Here is a 19,923-nt window from a genome sequence, read left to right as displayed (position 1 = left end):
CTGCACATAGAATAATTTGTTAAGTGGTGGTCTATTGCAGCTAAGGTGATGGTCTCAAAAGCGTAAAATTGTGAGTTCGAATCCAGGGCGTTGCAATCTTTTTACTAAACCAACCATGGCACTGGACAAGTGAACACGAATCCTATTATAGTAAAGATTAACTATTTAGTAGCGGAGTAAGTATTCAAGAAATCAAATACTAAATGAGTTAAGAACAGTACGCTATTGGGCAGATAATTACTAGGATTTAATTCATTACTTACTGAAATTACTATATGAATCTTGTACCCTTCTATATTTGCACATAAAATTAGGTAAAAAAGTACATACATCGTATAACAAATAATTAATAAGTCAACACAAAAATCAACAGGTTATGACATCAGGAGGTTCTTTGAGTCTCCTTTGTCAAGCTTTACGAAACAAGGCTAATATCGATGTTTGTTAGTACATAACAATTGGTATTGCCTTTGGTTCTTAGTTCCCATAATACCGACAGTAACGAATTAGTTGTAACAGCAGCAGTTGTATCAGGTTCTGACACAACTTTTGAGTGCTTCATTAATATTTGCTTGATTTTGTATATTTTTTCCAAGCGTTAGGATCTACAGTAACTCCTTCCGCTTTTCCATTTCCTGAGTTGTTATTTCCGTTACCATTGCCTGCAAAATGCATCAAATTTAATAAAAATTGCACTAGAATTTAAATTATATTAAAAGTACATACAAAATTGTAATTAAAACTAAGCATTTTTGTGATATTTAATTATTAAAATTTTTTTACGCAAAACAGCATCCTCGATCTAGCAAAATAATTCAACTCAAAATCAGCATCAATTGAAATTGTCTTTTAGCATTATATTTGTTCTTTAAAACAAGTAGAAGTTGTTTTCCCTCACCTGTACCATTGTTAGAGCCAACATTGTTGTTTCCGTTGCCACTTCCATTGCCGGAGCCAACGTTTCCATTTCCGTTATTTTTGCCATTGTTGCTGCCACTGTTCTCATTTCCATTTCCTGAGCCATTTCCACTGCCATGGTTTCCATTTCCATTGCCTGTTGTAACATTACGTTTAGTTGTACAAGCAAAGACCGTCAGCATCAAAAATTATGTTTAATTTATTTTCAGTAATTAAACGCTCAGTATTTACCTTTCACTTTTAGAACTCATGAGACAATAATAGTTAATAAATAACAAGGCTTGTAGAAATCTCTAAATTTATGTTACATATAACACTACATATTTATAAGCACAACCCACAGGGAGTGAAAAATTTCTGGGTTTTGATTTTTACATTACAATCACAGATTGTCTACTTATTTCAACTTACATGATATGAACAAAATGCATACAGAATCTAACAATTATACCACTACTAGATCCCTCAACAACTTCCTACTTGATATCCATGCTCTTGAAAGAAAAACATTGATTAAATGTGATACATCAAACCCTTTATTTGTTCTATTTATTTGACTTTATTGAATTGATGATTGGTTTTATGATTTTGTATGGCTCTACTCAGAAACCATTTATGTTTAAAATAGAACTATTAATTCTAATGTAATATGCATGTAGGCCTATATTTCATAAATTTTTATTTTGCCGAAATCTATATGCACCCTTTCTAGCTGACAAAATACCTTTAATTAGTTTTCTGCCTTAGTTACTATTAACTTTATCATCCTAAGAAATTTTTTCCTTTAGCCTAAACTGTTTATAATCTTCTTCCTCAATTGAAACTTTTTAAATTCTACTGCGAATGCTCACGACATGCCGTGGCTTTACAACTTACTGTCCTCCACACCTACTGTGACACCCATAACTGTATGTGTAATACTTGTACCATATGACCTGCCACCAACCAAAAAAACAGGCAGCTTTGGCTTATTCACTAGCTATTTAGTTCTATTACAGAAATGATAAAAAACTAGTTAAAATGTTTGATTTCTGAAAGTAAAGTATTCAACTATAAAAGCTTAATACTCTGAACTCAACTCATGTTAATTTTTGTATGAAATGTTGTTTCTGTAGTTATTATTACTCCCAAACATGTGTGATGAGTTAAAATACGTGAGTTTTGTGAGTGCAACTGTGGTAGACATTGTTTGACAGTAGAATTTAGAAAATTAGCGATATCTTAGCTTTAGCTCTCAAGTTTAAAACTACAACAAAAAAGTTTATTTTTCTTTGGGTGACCAGTAAAATCATAATTGTTATGTTAAATTTCTCAGAAAAAGAAAAATCTATCAATAAATGTGAGCTGACTCGCAACCCTTTCGCAGTTTTGATATTATAAACCGCTGTTACAACAGAATTGAGCAATCAGACTAAATCCAATTACTAATAAATTTTAACCAAACCAAGGAATTGACATAAGGCCATTGTTGTAGTAAGTTTTAGAAATCACTGATCGATGTGCTTTCATTTGCTTTTTCTTGAAAGGACACATCATTATAAATTTGAGTACTTTGGAGACTATTTGAATTGGTTTTTTAACATATGCTTTATAGATCACAATGCAGGAAGGCTCTCCACTTTTTTCTCGCACAAGGAGGCCAAATTTTGGTGCACACTAGATTTTTAGGAATGGTCTAGAAAAAGTATCTCATTACAAAGCAACCTTAGTAGCTCCCTCATAGATCCTGCCACCCACAGAGTTAGGCATGTAAAGATAATAATAGTAAAAAGCAACAAACCTCCTCCATTGTTGTCTCCAGCATTTGCATTTCCATTTCCTCCTCCATTATTGTTCCCACTGTTACTGTTACCATTAGCTCCTCCATTGCCATCTCCATCATTGTAGTTTCCTAACAAAATGTTACAAGATAAATCAGGATGAAAGGTTGTTTAACAGATAATAGTATAATAACATAGAATATGATACAAAATAATGTAACATACTATTAAATATATTATGTAATTTAATATATAACAACATGCTATAACATACCAATCTGAATGCAGTTCACTGAAGATACACGTAAGTCATAGTACGGCAAATTATATTGGCAGAGACTATGGATCTACTTAAAGGTTGACTTGCAACAAAATTTACATTACAGTTATTTGATATTAAAAGATTCACCATGTCTTACTCTGTTGTGTTGTAAGTGCAAAATATGTGGAAATGTGATTACAAGCTCTTAAAAACTAAAAATCTAGCAGTTAATCGTAGCCACACGAGACCGCCGTAGTTTGGATTCTCTTTCCAAAATGGCTCAAATGTGAGATAGTTGTTACAGGATGGTTTCTGTTTACACTTTCCTGCAACCTCATTCGTCAAAATATTGTCACAAATATACTTCACGCATTCAATAAAATCATGTCTATTGTTCTTATGCGTCTATTTTATTGTCATTGTAATGCTGTTTATTTTAGTATCGATATCTTATAACTTAACATAAAAATTCGTTAAATTTTTTAACCTTAGCTCGAGGGCGTACATATCATTGTCTGATAATCATGATGAGCCTGTTGGTCACCTGTGACACTCAAAAAGCGCTGCAGAAATTATTTGCGAAGTATTGGGTCACATGATCAGATTACGACTGGCCGATTAGACTAAACCGAAACAAAACTGTAAAGTAGCGAGCATCTATATTTGATACGGGGTCTTCGGTAATACCCGAAGTGTTTGTCATAAACTAGTGCTACGATAGGTATTATATTGAGCTTTTTATTGGCCTTTTACTTCACGTGAGAACATCACGTGACAAGCCAATAACCAAACTGTAATGACTACATCAGAGAAATAAAGAGATTCCAATCTACGGCAGCTTTTCGTTTTTGAGCTATTAAGAGCTTGTAATCACATTTCCACATATTTGGCACCTAAAACACAACAGAGTAAGACATGGTGAATCTTTTGATACCAAATAGCTGTAATGTGAATTTTGTTGCAGGTCAACCTTTAAGAAATAATAATGTAATAAAATATACTATTATATATGTTGTAATATAGCGTATAATACAACATGATATAATATAATACGATAAAACACTTTATAATATAATTTGATACAATGTAGTATAATATAGTAAGGTATTTAACCTTTAAAAATATCATTATGGTTAATAAGAAAACATGGTTTCTTTTTTTTTCATTGAGCGCTAAATAATTTTGTTTATTGATCTGCACCGACTTTACTAAAAGTTAGGACTGGCTGCACACATGTCATGGATGTTACTTCAATGTATTTAACATGTAGTTGCTAACTATGTAATAGACTTCTATTAAATTGGTTGGCTCTATGACTGTGTAAAAGACATGAATACTGAAATTTAGATTAAGTGGTATATGTACAGGGTGACCAACCCATCACACTTTGAATACTAATAATTTTAATCAATACTAAATTTTGAATCATGTAACAAATTTTTGTACTTCAGCGTGAGCTGAGAGTTAAAAATGAACTTAAACAAAATATTTAGTAAATTTTATCAGAGATTATCAGTATTTTTCTTTCACTTCACAATAATTTTTGATGTTTGAGGTGATCTGTTTGCCAGGATGTTCGAAGATTAAAGTTGATAAAACTTGGTCACAATTCAAACTCTAAAACCAAATGAAAGCGCGATTATTACATCTATTCTTGCAAATAGGCACACAGAATAGAGAATCGTAACGATGCATTCTGAACTCAATAACCGATACCAACTATTGCAACAATACCAACTAGTGACATCATGGTGAAAGTATTTTTCTTTTGTGCACTTCAACTGTTTTGTCAATTGTATGGACTAAAATGTATGTCGACTAAACTGGACATAAAAATATATGCTCAAAATAGCCGTTTATGTATGCTAACATCTTGTGGAATACTGTCACTCAAGTACAGTTTTAAATTATAAAGATAATGACCTGCTCTTAGGCAATTAGTGTTTGAGAACCAATATTGTACACAGAATAGTTGGTTTAGCCCTAGAGCCATCGCAATTCAGGATAAATCCTTTTCCAGGCAATATGCAATCAGCATCATAAAAACTCCCTTTATCAGTACTGCAAATGAGTTCTTATTTTGCTCATGATGTAAAAGCAATGAGTTTCTGCAAACTTTAAAAGCTCCAAATTCAACTCAAATTATTCTCCTATTTGTTAAGATTAAGTCAGTGTAGAATTAGCTTCCCATTAATCAGCTCTAAAGAGTGACAAAGGTTTCATCTGATATTTTTTACCGTTGACTACTCCGTTGCCGTTGCCACGGTTACCGCTGCCATTGCTTCCACCATTTCCGCTGCCATAATTGTAGTTTCCGCTTCCAGCTCCATTTCCACTTCCTGTGTTGCTGTTTCCAGTATTTTTGCCATTGTCATTGCCCACATTTTTGTTACCATTGCTGACACCATTGCTGTGTCCACTGTTGCCATTTCCAACATTCCCTCCGTTGTTGCTACCAGAGTTCTCGTTCCCATTATGAGCTCCGTTGTAGTCTCCAGAGTTGGCTGCAGAACCCGATTGATTTATGTTTCAGGTTATATATACGTGTGAACAGGAGCATGTGGTTGATACTGGCATTGCTACAAAGGCTTGCAATGTATTTGTCAAAAAAGGTTCGTGTTCAAAAATATTCTCATTTATCTCTAATAATTTGGAGCTGCAAAATTTTTTTGCAGCAATGATTTTATTTTGAAATCTTTATTTTCAATAATTAACAAAAATGAAAAAAAAATACATCTAGCTATCACAGACTTTATATTGGACACTCTAGTTTTGTCACTGTGTGCGTGTTTGTTAGTCTGCGTAAATGCTATGCGTTGCCACATTTTCTGAATGATTTTGTCTAAGCTTGATACCATACATGCATGTTCTATACCTTCCAGCAGGTTGTTAAAAAATTTTGTTTCAAAACTCCATAGTTCTTCAATAGATCATCAGAACCAGTTTTTTAAATACCCATTCATGGTTAAGTCACTGAAAATGAAAAAAATATATGGGTTTTTCTGGGCGTGTGCTTGGTTAACTAATAAAATTCAAACAATGCAAAAGCTTTTCAAGCAAGTATCAAAGCGTCAAAAGAGGGCGCTTTAAACAAATAACATTCTAGGTCTTTGCCAAAACCCTGTCTGCGTATCTATCACTACAGATTAAAAATGATATGAAGCGTATTTTGATATTTACGGTGCACTTAAGTGGAGTAATAATAAGCTTTTCAACCATTTTAAACCATTACTCTTCAATTTGAAGCCAGTTTAAAAACCTTTAAAGCTTTGAACCCTAGTTATCAATAGAGTATTCCAGCATAAAAAAATTAAAGAATAAATAAAATAATATAACTTGTTTCCAAAATTGATGGCGTGTTCTTCTAAATTCTGCAAAGCAAAACCAACAATGTAATTTAATAACAAAAGTATTAATTTATGAGCTTGATAAGAAAATGAAAAATTATGATTTTCCGCCAAAAATTAATGATGGTATTTTGCCCATTTTTTTACCAATATTTTTAGCAACAACATTTAAATTTCATTATCGAGATTTATTCCCTCTTCGCCGCATGTTTGGCAAATTATTCTGAACTATATATACTGTGTCCATTTGCTCATGGCATTTGGCTCAGGAATAATTGTGGCTGGATTCTCTTCCTAACACCACCAATGGTCCTTCTGTGATCTGAACCAGTAACATACTGATTATATGCCAGCGAACTAACCACTGAACCACGACTGACTCAAATAGCAGCCAGCTACTTCTTAACTTTATTTATTGTTCAAAAAAGTTTGGCAGAAAAAAATGTTTTGTGTCAGATGTCATTCTTAACACAATAAACGGAACTTGCGTAAGAATACTCCCAAGACCTGCTCAAACTATGCGCTAAACCGCTGCTCAACTTGCTCCTCCCTAATACTAGCCATAAAAACTAACAATTCTGTTATAGAGTTGTGATAGCAGGCGGTCATATTGCAGTTTTGGTTTCATAAGAAGTTGACTTACAATTTCCGACTCCATTTCCGTTGTCACTGCCGTAGTTACCATTTCCGTTGGATTGTCCATTTCTATCCCCACTGTTAGCATTACCGGCAGCATTGCCATTACCACTACCGGTGTTGGAGTTTCCATTCACCACACCATTGCTGTCTCCGCTGTTGCCATTTCCACTGCCATTTCCTGTGTAACAAAAAGTAACTTCAGCGTACAGCCTGTAATGCCCTGTGACTTTAGTGACAGAAAGTATGATCATCCTGCATTTTCAATCAGTCAAGACAAACTTGTAAAATTTTGTTTGTTTTTTGGTAGTTTGCTGAACTGTCAGTCAGACATAGACAAACCTCAAACTTGATTTCTTGAAATCTGAAAGCATTTCAACTTAGGCCGAGTTTATTAAATATCATTAGTTGAGCCTGAGTTCTAGTAAAACTGCAATGTATAACATGAAATTAGACATTTTAACAGCTGTTGAGCTTAATTTCTGTGTCAAACTGGTTAATATAATACTTTTTACAATAGGCAGTTAGTAACCTTAACTAGAAGTAACCATAAAACAAAAACATAATATATTATAAATAATTTGTGTCTGCTGGTGCCACACAGATTTCAGAACTTTTTCTTCAATATTATTTTTTAGTTTGCCTTATTTAATAAAAATGTATGAAAAATGTACAAAATGTACATGTAGTCTATTAATGGACTCAGAACAATGATATCAACTAAAATAACAAAACATTTTTTATGAGTTTTGAAATTAGTGAATTAAATTTTAAATCCAGTTATGAATGTTATTATATAACTAAGCGCATGATGGACAAGTTTTTTTATTTGTGTAAACATCATAGTCTTTCCAGTTACCCTTGCATACAATGCCAACTTTTTTGCTCTGAAAGCATCAACTAAAGGCACGTATTTCTTGTTTTACAATGCCTGCAAAACTGGTACCACCGACAGCAGCATTGCTACATGCAGAGCAATACTCACCATTGCCACTGCCTTTGTTGTTATTTCCATTCTTTCTTCCATTGGCGCTTCCCGCGTTAAAACCTCCGTTGCCATTTCCATTTTCTGACCCTTCATTACTAAAAGTAAAAGGAAAAAGTCATTTGAGAGAGCTAAGAGCTTGTGCTATTATTTGCACCTACTCTTTTTTAACCATTTGTTGCTATTTGTCAGTTTGGTTTCTAGCTGCTAATTGCCTGATTGATAGCTAGTTGCTAATTGCCTGATTGATTGCTAGTTGCTAATTGCCTGATTGATTGTTAGTTGCTAATTGCCTGATTGATTGCTAGTTGCTAATTGCCTGATTGATTGCTAGTTGCTAATTGCCTGATTGATTGCTAGTTGCTAATTGCCTGATTGATTGCTAGTTGCTAATTGCCTGATTGATTGCTAGTTGCTAATTGCCTGATTGATTGCTAGTTGCTAATTGCTAATTGCTTGTTGCAAACTAACACTTGCTGAGCATAAATGATCGTTGCCCTACGATAGTAATAACTTTTATCTCTTATGCTCCATTTTTATGGCTGACATAGGCCCTACTTGGTCATTGACAGCGTATTTGAATATATGAAGAGACTTGCATTTTTATCTAACACATATGATTATATGAAGTCTAATAAATTTGCAGAAATACAATCTTTAAATAAAGTATGTTTTTATAGTGAATCTTTGAAGACCAATTATTTTCAAAAATCCCTTGATGAATAAACTTGATGATATATAAAGATGTAGAACAGCTTTATCTATTACTTGGTCAGTCATCGCGATAATTTGCTTTTTTTCTACACAAAGTCTGTTCATAATGCAAGCTAGCTGCTGCAAACTGATTTTTTATTAAAATAGCGACTTTTGAGAATAGAATTGGTGAAATAAAGAATGATTGCCGTCGAGAAGTATTAATGCTTTATCCTTACGCACACATTCCACACATGAAGGCCTCTTATAGCTGCTATTCCTCTCTGATAGTTGAACATTAACTTCAAGCAATGCCAAAGGTATAAAATTTGCATTATGAAGTTGACACACAATCTTGATTTGTCTAAGTTTTGTAAATAAATAAAAATTATGGTGGGGTAGCTTTTCCTGAAAATTCCTAGTTTCTAGAAGATATTAGCCTATTCAGTTATTCAATAGAGATGTTTTCTCACATTAGCACCTCACCTCTTTGTACCAACTCAGAGAGTTTTAATTTGTGAAATAGCTGTAAATAGGCCTAAAACACTCTTTCTCTCTCATATATGTATTTAGTGAGCTTTTAAGAAGCCAAAAGTATAACGTTTAGGTTTTCACATATCTTCTACCTTGACAAAGATACATGTACTTACTAGTTGCCATTGTCAACTCCGTTGCTCTGTCCATTGTTGCCAGAACCATTTCCATTTCCGTTACCATCTCCATTATTCTTGTTTCCATTGTCAGCACCATTTTGGTCACCGGTGTTATCTCTGCCATTGTGATTTCCATTAGAGTAGCCTTTGTTCTCTAACATAAAAAGAGTTTTACATACAGTAGCAGCAGGAGCAAGGAGTATTTTTAACTAGCACCTTATGAGTCATATGAGCCCTAATGCAATTTTTTTATCTTGAATTTATTTACGATAAAAGTTTCGTATTATAGAAGTCTTTTAATTTTGTGTGAAATCATGTAAAACGCTAACCAATCATAACATATGATTCAGTAGACCACCTGCAGCCAACTTTATAATAAAGTTAACAATAATAACACTGAAAATAGTAAGTAATATTTATATTATAGCTAATAATATTGATAGCTAATTTTATATTATAGCTAATAATAATAACAGCTAATATTTATATTACAGCTAAATTTATATTGTGATTGTATTAGAGTTATGTACTCATGGCATTTAAGCGCAATACTTTAAAGTTATGTTTGCATGTATATCAGACTCAATTTGCCTAAATAGATTATTGGTAGCTGCTGAACTATAAACAGAAAGAAGGTACTGCTAGAAAAACAATTTATAATGAATGTTCCAACGAAGGAACTGATAGAAAAATGGTTAATAATGAATGTTCCAATGCTGCAAAGCTCCTTAGAAACAAAAAACAGATAATTTATTTTAGATTTTATCTACTTCATATATCATGCCAATTTTATAAGTAGAGTGGCATAGGCGCACCTATACCATAAAATTATTACCACAGATTTTCGCTTTCATAAACCAAAGCATGCTGGGGTGAAACACAAACTTTTGATATCTCTGTTCTTTTTGAACAATTCAACAAAGCAATGGTAATTTTACTGGTTGCGTAAGAAATTCTCAAACTTTTACCAATTTTTTTAAATTTAAGAATGAAGGCTAAGAAATTGTTGAACTCTCAAATTCTAATGCCAAGCCTTTTTACCATAGTTGCATTCAAAACTTTGGCCCATCGCCTAAGTCCAGAAGTAGTAATAATTATAAAAACCACTTGATTTGTTTTCAAACAAAAATATGTCAGTTGAGTTCAGAATAGAAAGCTCTTACAATTGGCTACATCTCTTTCAAAAGGTGAGTGTTTTGACTATTATTTAAGACAACTTTTTCAGAGACTTACTGTTGCCGTTGTAGACACCATTATCATTTCCGTTGTTGAGGATGCCATTAGCGTTACCATTACCAGACCCGGTGTTAGAGTTTCCATTATCATTACCATTGCTGTCTCCATAGTTACCATCTCCGTTTACATTACCATTACCACTGCCTCTGTTTTCTGTAAAATTATAAGTTTGCATCACAAATTGTACATATGCATACTATAGAGAGCTGCCTTAGTTCTGTGATGCTAAACTAAAGTTTTTCAGACAAAAATGTTAATCTATTGAAAAAATCCAAATGATTTATTCTTTTTTTAAATCATAAATGCGAAAGCCACACAATATCTGATTCAAAAGAATTTTTAGCCAAAGTTTAGTTTATTTATTGCATTAAATGTAGTAATAAAACTGGATTCTTTTTAACTGGGAAGCATTTTAAAATGACAAAAATTTGGTTGTCATTTTAAAATGTTTTAAGTTTCGAAATAAAAAAAATAAAAAAATAGCAACAAAATGTTCATTTTGTTGTTAGAAACAAAAGTTTCTAACGATAAGAATTTTTTTAGTTTTTGATAAGTAATTCTGTAAGTTAAAGACTTTCATTACATGAATACTTAATGAATTTTGCTATATAAGGAATATGCTGCTTAGTAAAAAGGTTTACTAAACATCAATAATGCTTTATAATAAAAAAAATACTATCACAGATTTAAATGAAATGTTTGTCTAAAAGTCTGACTACTTATTAGCTTAAATCCATCTTACTTGCTAAACCTGGAATTACCAAGAGTTGACTCTTTTACAATGATTTGCAAATAAGCACAGTTTTTCCAAATTTGGTTTTTGATTTAAAAGTGCAACAAGTGCAATTATTATTAGGCTCTGCAATTTCATGGCAAGAAACCAGCATAACAATGTCCGCTCTTAGTAAAAGTTTGTAGAAACTCTATAACTGTTGACAACAAAAGTTGGATGCTGATTAAATCTGATTTACAAAACTTTAGTAGATTTCGTTAAAAAGTATTGGCATTTTTTATCATTTGCAATTTTTTTTATGTTTGACATGATCTGACGGCCAGCATGTTTCAAGATTAAAATCAAAAAACTTTAACGCTGTTAGAATGCTCAGAAGAAACATTTGTGTGAAATGACATCATTAATTGTTATCGCTGCGATAGTTAATGTTGGCTATTGCATTACTAAGTTGCAGCACTACGCATCTCTATTCTGTCAATCTCGTAACAACTATAAACATCGTAATAGCCCTTTTGATTGATCTGATTGTTTTAACAGCAATCCATTTTGTCGATTTTAATCTTGAAACATTCTGCAATAAAATCACCTCCAACAACAAAAGAAAGCGTGAATGATAGAAAAATATGGACATTTTGAATAAAATATATTCAAATATTGCGTAAGTTAATTTTTAAAGACGAGTTTATCAAAACAAGAAGTACTAAAACTCAATTATTACATAATTGAGATCTGTAATAGCACTTACTATTTCCATTATTTCCTCCATTTTTATCCCCAACATTTTCAACACCGTTGAAGTTTCCGTTGTCAGACCCTTTATTTTCATTTCCGTTTCCATTTCCATTATCATAGCCATCATTGTTATTGCCACTTTCGTTTCCATTTCCACTTCCTCGATTGCTATTTCCGCTGCCATTGCCATTTCCACTTCCTTTGTTCTTGTTTCCGTTAGAGTTACCATTTGAGTCGCCAGCATTGTCTATAAACCAAAAAGATATATTGTCTGAATATTCACCATAATTAACTGAATATAAAACGGAGATTCTATAACAAATACTAGTAGTTGTCTACTCTTGCAAAGAGAGGGTGATTAGTCTAATATTCACCATAATCAAGGAACTGAATCAAACACTTATATAATCTAGAAAACTAATAGTAGTTGTCTACTCCTGCATAGAAATGGTAGCCACAGTTTAATATTCACCATAATCAAGGAACTGAGTCAAAGACTCAAATACTAGAAGAGAATATTAGCTGTTGTTTATTCCTGCAAAAAAGGTGATGACACTTTAATATTTCTTCTCAATCACATTGAAAAAGGTTTTTGTATGTTTCTAACCAGTTCAATGAGATGTGCTAAGGAAGGCTGATTGACATCAAAAGCTGTTTAAGTTTAATGACGGATAATACCGACTAAAATTTAGTGTTATCAAAAATTCCCATTTGTATTGCACACTAACTGATATAAATGACTATCACTGTACCTGTACGGTTATAAAACATTTTTAGATTAGTAGCCCTATCATTGCCAAATTTTCATGTATAATTTATGATTTTTCCTTTATTGCTACTTAAATAATGTCATATGGCAACTAGTGGTGAACAGACATAAAAGTTTCAGACTCATACAATTGCTAGCATGCTGGAAATCAGGCTAGTGTGCTGCAAGTGATTGTCTTGTATAATAACTATTTGTACAATTATTCTGTACATCATTGGTTGATTCTTAGGTGCAGTCGTTAGAGTCTGGTGTACTGTGTTAAAAGTTAGGAGTTCAAATCTAGTACATGGTGATCTTTTTCAAGCCTTTAACAGTGGCTTCAACTTATTATAGTAAAAATATCTGTTGTCTGACTCTTCCTCAGACAACATACATATATGCATCGAAATGACAATTTTTTGAAAAAAAGACTTTTACGTTCAATACAGCTAGTGGTTTGAAAATTTTCTATAGATTGCTTAATGCTCTGTTTTAAACACGGTGTTTTACTGTAGGTATGAAGGACAAGTCACTTCTTACCCATGCTAGGTATTGTGAGATCCTATTGTTTTTAGTCATCAATAATAAATTGAATTCTCAAATTTTTAATCTCTCTTACCAACCTTACCAAGCCGCAGAAGTATTCTATTGTTGAAAAATTGCAATGGTAAAAGTTATTCAAAGTTAACCTCACAACATAATTAGGTGTATGAAATTGTGAAATAGCCCGCTACAGCAGACATGTAACTGATAATTGATCCACCTCAAGACAAGAAATCTGAAAATATTATTTCTTTTTCTAGGTTTTTAAAAAATGTAGCTATATTAGATTTGGCACTAGCCTAGTATTGTGGAACTAAAATTTTAATACCAATGTAAAAGCAAAATAGAATTATCTTATCACTAAGATGAATTTCTAGCATAAGCAAATGATGTAGCGCTATTCAGTCCTATAATAAATAACTGCTACCATAAACTTCTCTCCAGCCTGTAAGGAGGTGAACAGTTATTACTAGGTTATTAAATCTTATAACGTTTACTATAGCAAGAGCAGTGTCCGCCCAACTTTCTGAAGCCATGTTGAGAAAAAAGATTGCTACCAACAGAATTCAAACTCCTAACTTTCAGTTTGGCAAACTACGCTCTACCACCAGCTCTAATTGACTACGTTGACACAATTTGGATTAATTAGGCAGTCAATTGCTACACCCGACAATCTTCCACAATGTATTCCTTGTTGGAGTTGGAGGTACAGTAAGCCTCTGCAGTTAGAGGTTTAAAAGATATTGAATCATTCAGGATTTAGACTCATGACAGATAGCTTAGCAACCAAGAACACTTTTCCCTCGGCTAATTACCCACCTCGCAGTCTATCATAATAGATGTGTACAATCTTAATCTCTCTATTTCATCTGCACAGCTGATAACTTCTCATGCCACAAAACTGCCAGGGTACAAATGCAATGAGAAAATTTGAGCTATTTTCAAAATATTGCACTAAGGCATGATGACATTCTACGATACAAGCTTTCTCAAGTTTGACCATCTTGAGAGTCTCTTTAAATTCTATCAAATGCTGATAATTAGTTATTGATTGGACAAGCGGCACACTTTCTCAGAATAATTTCTTCCTGCTCACAGAGTGGCACAGATTATCAACTCTTATTTTAAGGGATGTCCCATGTTCTTGACAGAAGGAAGCGAGAATATCCTTATAGATTGTCATTGCCTCATCAATTGAATAAAGCTCCTGTTTAAATCAACAGCTACTAGTACTCTCAGGTAATCCAAAACCTCTGGGAAATAAAGAGAAAGATAAAGAGACTTCGAAAAAGAGAGAGAAAGAAAGAAAGAGTGAGAGAGAGAGTGAGAAAGAGAGAGAGAGGGAGAGAGATAAAAAAGATTGAGAAATGAGAGTTGTAGCAACTTTACCATTTCCACTGCCATTGCCATTTGCTGAACCTTTGTTGGAGTTGCCATTGTTGTTTCCATTTTTAACTCCATTGTTTGTGTTTCCGTTGCTGTTGCCGTTGTCGTATCCATCATTGACATTTCCGTTGTAGTTTCCATTGAATTTACCTTTGTTGTTGTTTCCATTCACATTGCCGCTGCCATCTCCATTGTTTCTAAGTTGATAAAATTATATAAATGCTATGTTTAGTTGAAACTTTGAATTTGATAGTTTTCAAAATTTATTGCCGAAAGCCACTATTGCTTAGAACATTTTTCTCTTTTAGAAAAAAGTGTTAGATCCTTTATGATTAATTGAACAAATCAGTTAAGCAAATTGGAATCATGGGCAAGCAAACATTATATCTCATTGTGTTTTTTTAATTATAAAACATTAAAAAATTTTTTAAATAAAATTTGCATTCAACTAAACCAAATTGTTGTAAATGGCAAACCGAACCTATCTCTAAACAAAATTGGTATAAAAGTGTGAATTGCTTAGATAATGAATTTAATGAATTTATCTTGTCATTTGCACTGTTTGTTATTTTAATAAAAAGTAATTCATTAAAAGCATAATTTCATAAAAAGTTCAAAAATTCTGGTTAATTATTTTTCAAAAACAGAGCTGAAAAAATAATAATTGTCCCAGCTATTAAATCCTACTAGCTGCGCTACTTGGTAAACTACAGAAACATTGCTTTTTACCCATTTCCATTAGCATTTCCGTTGTCGTTGCCATCATTGCCATTTCCGTTGACGCTCCCATGGTTGCTGCCTTTGTTTCTGTCAAAATATGTCTGATACTGCAGTATATTGTCATTCATATGTATTTAATTTACAAAAGGCATTGCCCAAGTTTTAATATTTTCGTGCTTATTTGTTTTGCTTTCTTTGCCCTTACAGAGCTCCAGCTGTACAAGTAAACTAAGTAGGATAGAATGCAATCACATAACATATAGCAAAGTTAATCTAGAATCACAAGAATTAGGCTAGAAGGATTAGTCACAATAAATCTCTTGTAAGAAACGTGTTCTCTAATCCTTAAGGAACAAGATACTTTGACGAAATCTACAGAATGGAAATTGGTATCTGGAGGTTTTTTAAGGAGCCTCAACAAATATGTAGACCAATAAGGACACTCATTTCTAAACTTTTACCAACAAAAGAAACATCAAAATATATCTTATAAATCATTAAATGGTTTTACAGCTGAAAGTTAGAGACTGAGCAGAAGTGGTTCACTGATTAGTATGCTGATTTATAAGAAGGTCATTAGTTTGTATTACACAAGGATCAATGGCGGTGTTAGTAAGGTCATTCTACCACATTTGCTACTCTGCTAAATATTAGGAATAAAGTAGTCATAATAAATACAATACTGGAAACGCAACAACTTGCGGGAATGACCCCAAAAGGGTAACGCCGAAAAAAGCAAAATATGGTAAATTTATAGAAAAAGTGGTCTAATTAGCTTAATAGTAGTAAAACTAAAGTCTGTATACATTTACCTATGTTTGAATTTACATATATGAATTTATAAACAATTTTTTATGCTAGTTATTTCAAATAGTCTGATGTATTAATATAAAATTACAAATAAAATATTTGTTTAACTATGTTTCAAGCAGTTAAGTTTTATTAAAGCAGTACTTTTGATCAATGGCTCCTCGCAGCTCACTCTGTTTAGTTAGATAATAACTTCATAAAAAGAATAAAAAAATGGTGCTCATCTACTTGAGATACAAAGAAAGTTTTGTGGTTAATAAGAAAATTGCTTACTCCATAAAGTAGAACTAAAAACAACAAGTCTTTTAGTTTCTGAAACACACAATTGACAGAGTTACTGATTTTTGTGTGTTTACAAAAATATAAAACATTTAGTAACTGTCCAATCTTTTTTCTGATCTTTAAGCTTAAGAAAAAGGCAGTGAATGTCTATAATACTGACACAAAAGCATGAGTGTGACACTGCACCAACAGTGTGATTATGATGATTTACTTGCCTTGCTGTTCATAACATCAACCTCTTTAAAAATATCCAGAAGAATTTAGCCTATCTACATACTTAATAAAAAATGTTTCCAATTTAGCCCATGACTTCATAGTACTCAAACAGTTTTAATTGGTAATGGTGACGATCATAATTGAGACAGATAAATGTGAACAATTTAACTCCTGAATCAAAAGATTTTAGTATACTATGAACGCCATCAAGACTACCATCAGAAATAGATCCTAACAGAACTTCACTACTAATGCTGCCTATGTATCTACTCTAGTGTGTATCTACTCCAGCGTGTATCTACTTCACTGCGTATCTACTACAGTTTGTGTCAAAAAGTCTAAGAAGCTTCACAATATTTCTAACTGAAAATCAAATGTGTTGTTCTATGTAAAACAATACTTACTTGTTTCCATTAAGATTGCCGTTGCCTGCCCCATTGTTTCCATTTCCATTTATGTTTCCGTTGTTTTCTCCTGAAATCGATATAGACATGTAGATAAATATTTGTTATAAATTCATTTATTTTGTTGATGAAGCATTTTTGATACAGCAACAGATTGTCAAACCTAATCAAACTCTATTGTTCCCTCAATTAATGATTAGCATCTCATAACATACTTGTTGCAATAATTCACATTATACTGCCAATAAACTTCTGTGAATACATCTATGAAAGTTAAATTATAGTAGTAAACTTGATGCCATTTTTTCTGTTTTCCGCATAGATAAGTGTTACAACCAGAGCAAAGGGTAAACATCTTGAGAAGGGTTTTGTTTATTTAAACTAAATAATGCATCGCTAATTTTTATTAAACTATAAACTACTTTTATTCATAAGTGATATGCAAAATTTTTTGCTGGTATTTTATCTATATAAAGTATTTTTCCAATACCAAAATGAAGTGATTAAGATAAAAAACTAATAACATTTTTCTTTTGAATATTTTCTATTCAAACCAGGAGTACATAGCAACATTACAAATTATACATCTGGATTTAACATTCTGACAATAAACTTTATGTATGTTTAGTGTCAGATGCTGTCAATCTAGTAAACATGAAGTGAAGCCAAAATATTGATATTCACAACAATCATGTTGCCTGGCTTGTAGCAGCCACAACAATGTAAACAGCATAAGTGAAAGTTGATTCTTATCTCAGTAAACCCATTAAAAAATGTTCAAGCTACTTTAACAATTACAACTTCTCTGTAAAGTTAGTAGAACCAACCAACTAAATAATGAATGCACAGGGTCTATGACAAATAAACTTTGCTGTAGCTTAACTTGTCTTTGAATCATGAATAATAATGCATAATAATGCATAATAATACATATTGATGTATAATATTGCATAATAATGTATAATATTACAAAGTAGTAATTATCAAGAGTAAAAAAAGTTGTGCTTGTGACGTATCACAATTGAAATGACAAAAGCAAGGAGTCTTCGTGATAAACCCACAATGCAATTCAGACAACCTACTGACAAACATACAGATTTATATACTAGCTGTCATAATTACTTACCATCAGCATTGCTGTTTCCATTGAGCCCTCCATTCTTCGTTCCATTCCAAACTTTGTTTTTAGCAGCATCTCCATCTACAAACCTATCTGCAAGCTCGTCATAGTCGACTGGACGAGCAAGTGTAACTGCTGCCAGTACAGCAGTGACACCCACTAATAGGAGTAATCGTGCCATTTTGGAAAGTATCTAAAATACATGTAAATAAGAAAAAGCAATTGGTGAGCTTCAAGCAAGCGTTCTGCATATTTGGCTACACTATTTGAGTTTAGCCACAGGTGATGTAATCATTGTTTAAATTAATAATGTCTAGTTTTAATGTCTAATGCTCGTGTCTAAAAGTATGTAATAATCTATCGGCATAAACATATGATTGTAAAGTAGTTACATTAAAATCATAAGGTTGTATGATTGTAATGTGACTACATTATCATTTTGCTATGATTGTAGTGTAGTCACATTAATCACTTGAATACAGCCCCTTTACAGAGAAGTGTATTCAAGCGATTTAAAAAATATATATCATACACGTAAATATTTAAGTATATATTTAAATATTTAAGTGTATTTAAACAAAAATTAACAGCATTTTTGTTTCATGCTTACTTCATGCTTTGCACACTATGCTGTTCTGTAGAATGAAATATTTGAACAGTAACTGGCGAGCAGTTAAGTAACATGCCAGTACTGGCAAGCATGCCAGTAACTTGGCGAGCATAAGTATGAAATATTTTGGGACCTTTTAAGTTTTCGTTCCCAGATCCACCTGGCTTCTGACGTATTTACTGTTATTTTGTCACAACCACTTTTTTCTAACACAACTACTTGGATTTCGATAATGCTCATAGTTGTAAACCATATGTTAACTGTATCCGATAGCTACCGCAGAAGAAAATTCATGAAAAATGTATGGAAGGCAAGCATGACTAATTCAATCAATCAGCACAGCATGATAACCCGTATGGTAGCGTAGCGATTAATGATCAACCATTTGTTAGCTTTATATTTATTAAAATGCTTTGCTTCCTTTTGTAGTTTTACTTTTTGCATAAGCATTGATACAAAACCCTTCCTTCATTTTAAACTTACCCAATTATTTGTACAAACAATTGAAATATATAATTTATTGCAATTTTATTAACACTGTTACCAGCTGTCACTTTTTATCATAGTAATAGCTAGTAGTGTCTTACCTGTCTGTAAAAAAAGAACTTCTGAACTTTTGATAATGCAGTGTGCTCTCTGTAGTGACTGTCTGGCTTTTAATCTTTAGCTACCTTTTATACTCACAAACTCCATCACATGAGGATATATTAAAACCTCATAAATATTGCTATTCCTGGTACAGATATAAGGCAACCACTTCCTGTGAATCTTTCAAGTAGGCGTGGAGGTAGGCACACGAGCTTGATATTGGCTCAGTAGTGCTCTATCATATGCGTCACACTTCCACTTTTATCTTTACAGATTGTGACAATCCGGTACAACTTGAAAAGACAACTATGCAGGGGTCACAAGTCATGTTGAAAAGGGTTTTAGAGTATTTTGAGAGACTTTCATGACACTTTTGTATTCTCTAAGAAGTGTTTTTATTTGTGAAAGTTTTATTTTGAATAGACTGATCATTACATAAATAGAGAGCAGCCGCGGCTCATTAGCTAAAAACATTCAGTACCTTAATGCTTTCAGTCTCGTAAAAGGCACTGTAAGCAAACAATCCCTCAAAGATTGAAAA

The 19,923-nt window shown here is 32.6% G+C and overlaps 1 protein-coding gene across 1 annotated transcript; it reads right to left on the bottom strand.

Moving 5' to 3' along the window:
- Window positions 1-412: 412 nt before the first annotated feature.
- Window positions 413-18,365, bottom strand: LOC137402674 (probable cyclin-dependent serine/threonine-protein kinase DDB_G0292550). The gene is made up of 13 exons (XM_068089178.1): window positions 18,191-18,365; window positions 17,065-17,134; window positions 15,362-15,439; window positions 14,636-14,829; window positions 11,969-12,202; window positions 10,488-10,643; window positions 9,252-9,408; window positions 7,909-8,006; window positions 6,931-7,104; window positions 5,178-5,444; window positions 2,699-2,809; window positions 899-1,054; window positions 413-662 (listed from the first exon to the last, which is right to left on the bottom strand). The coding sequence occupies exons 1-13, from the start codon at window positions 18,363-18,365 to the stop codon at window positions 562-564; spliced, it is 1,971 nt and encodes a 656-aa protein (XP_067945279.1). The 3' UTR covers window positions 413-561.
- Window positions 18,366-19,923: the final 1,558 nt, after the last annotated feature.

This window comes from Watersipora subatra, chromosome 8 (genome assembly GCF_963576615.1).
Source record: "Watersipora subatra chromosome 8, tzWatSuba1.1, whole genome shotgun sequence".
In the NCBI taxonomy this organism is placed as follows: Eukaryota; Metazoa; Bryozoa; class Gymnolaemata; order Cheilostomatida; family Watersiporidae; genus Watersipora; species Watersipora subatra.
The sequence above is the reverse complement of the archived record's forward strand: the minus strand, read 5'-3'. Positions and strand labels throughout refer to the sequence as shown.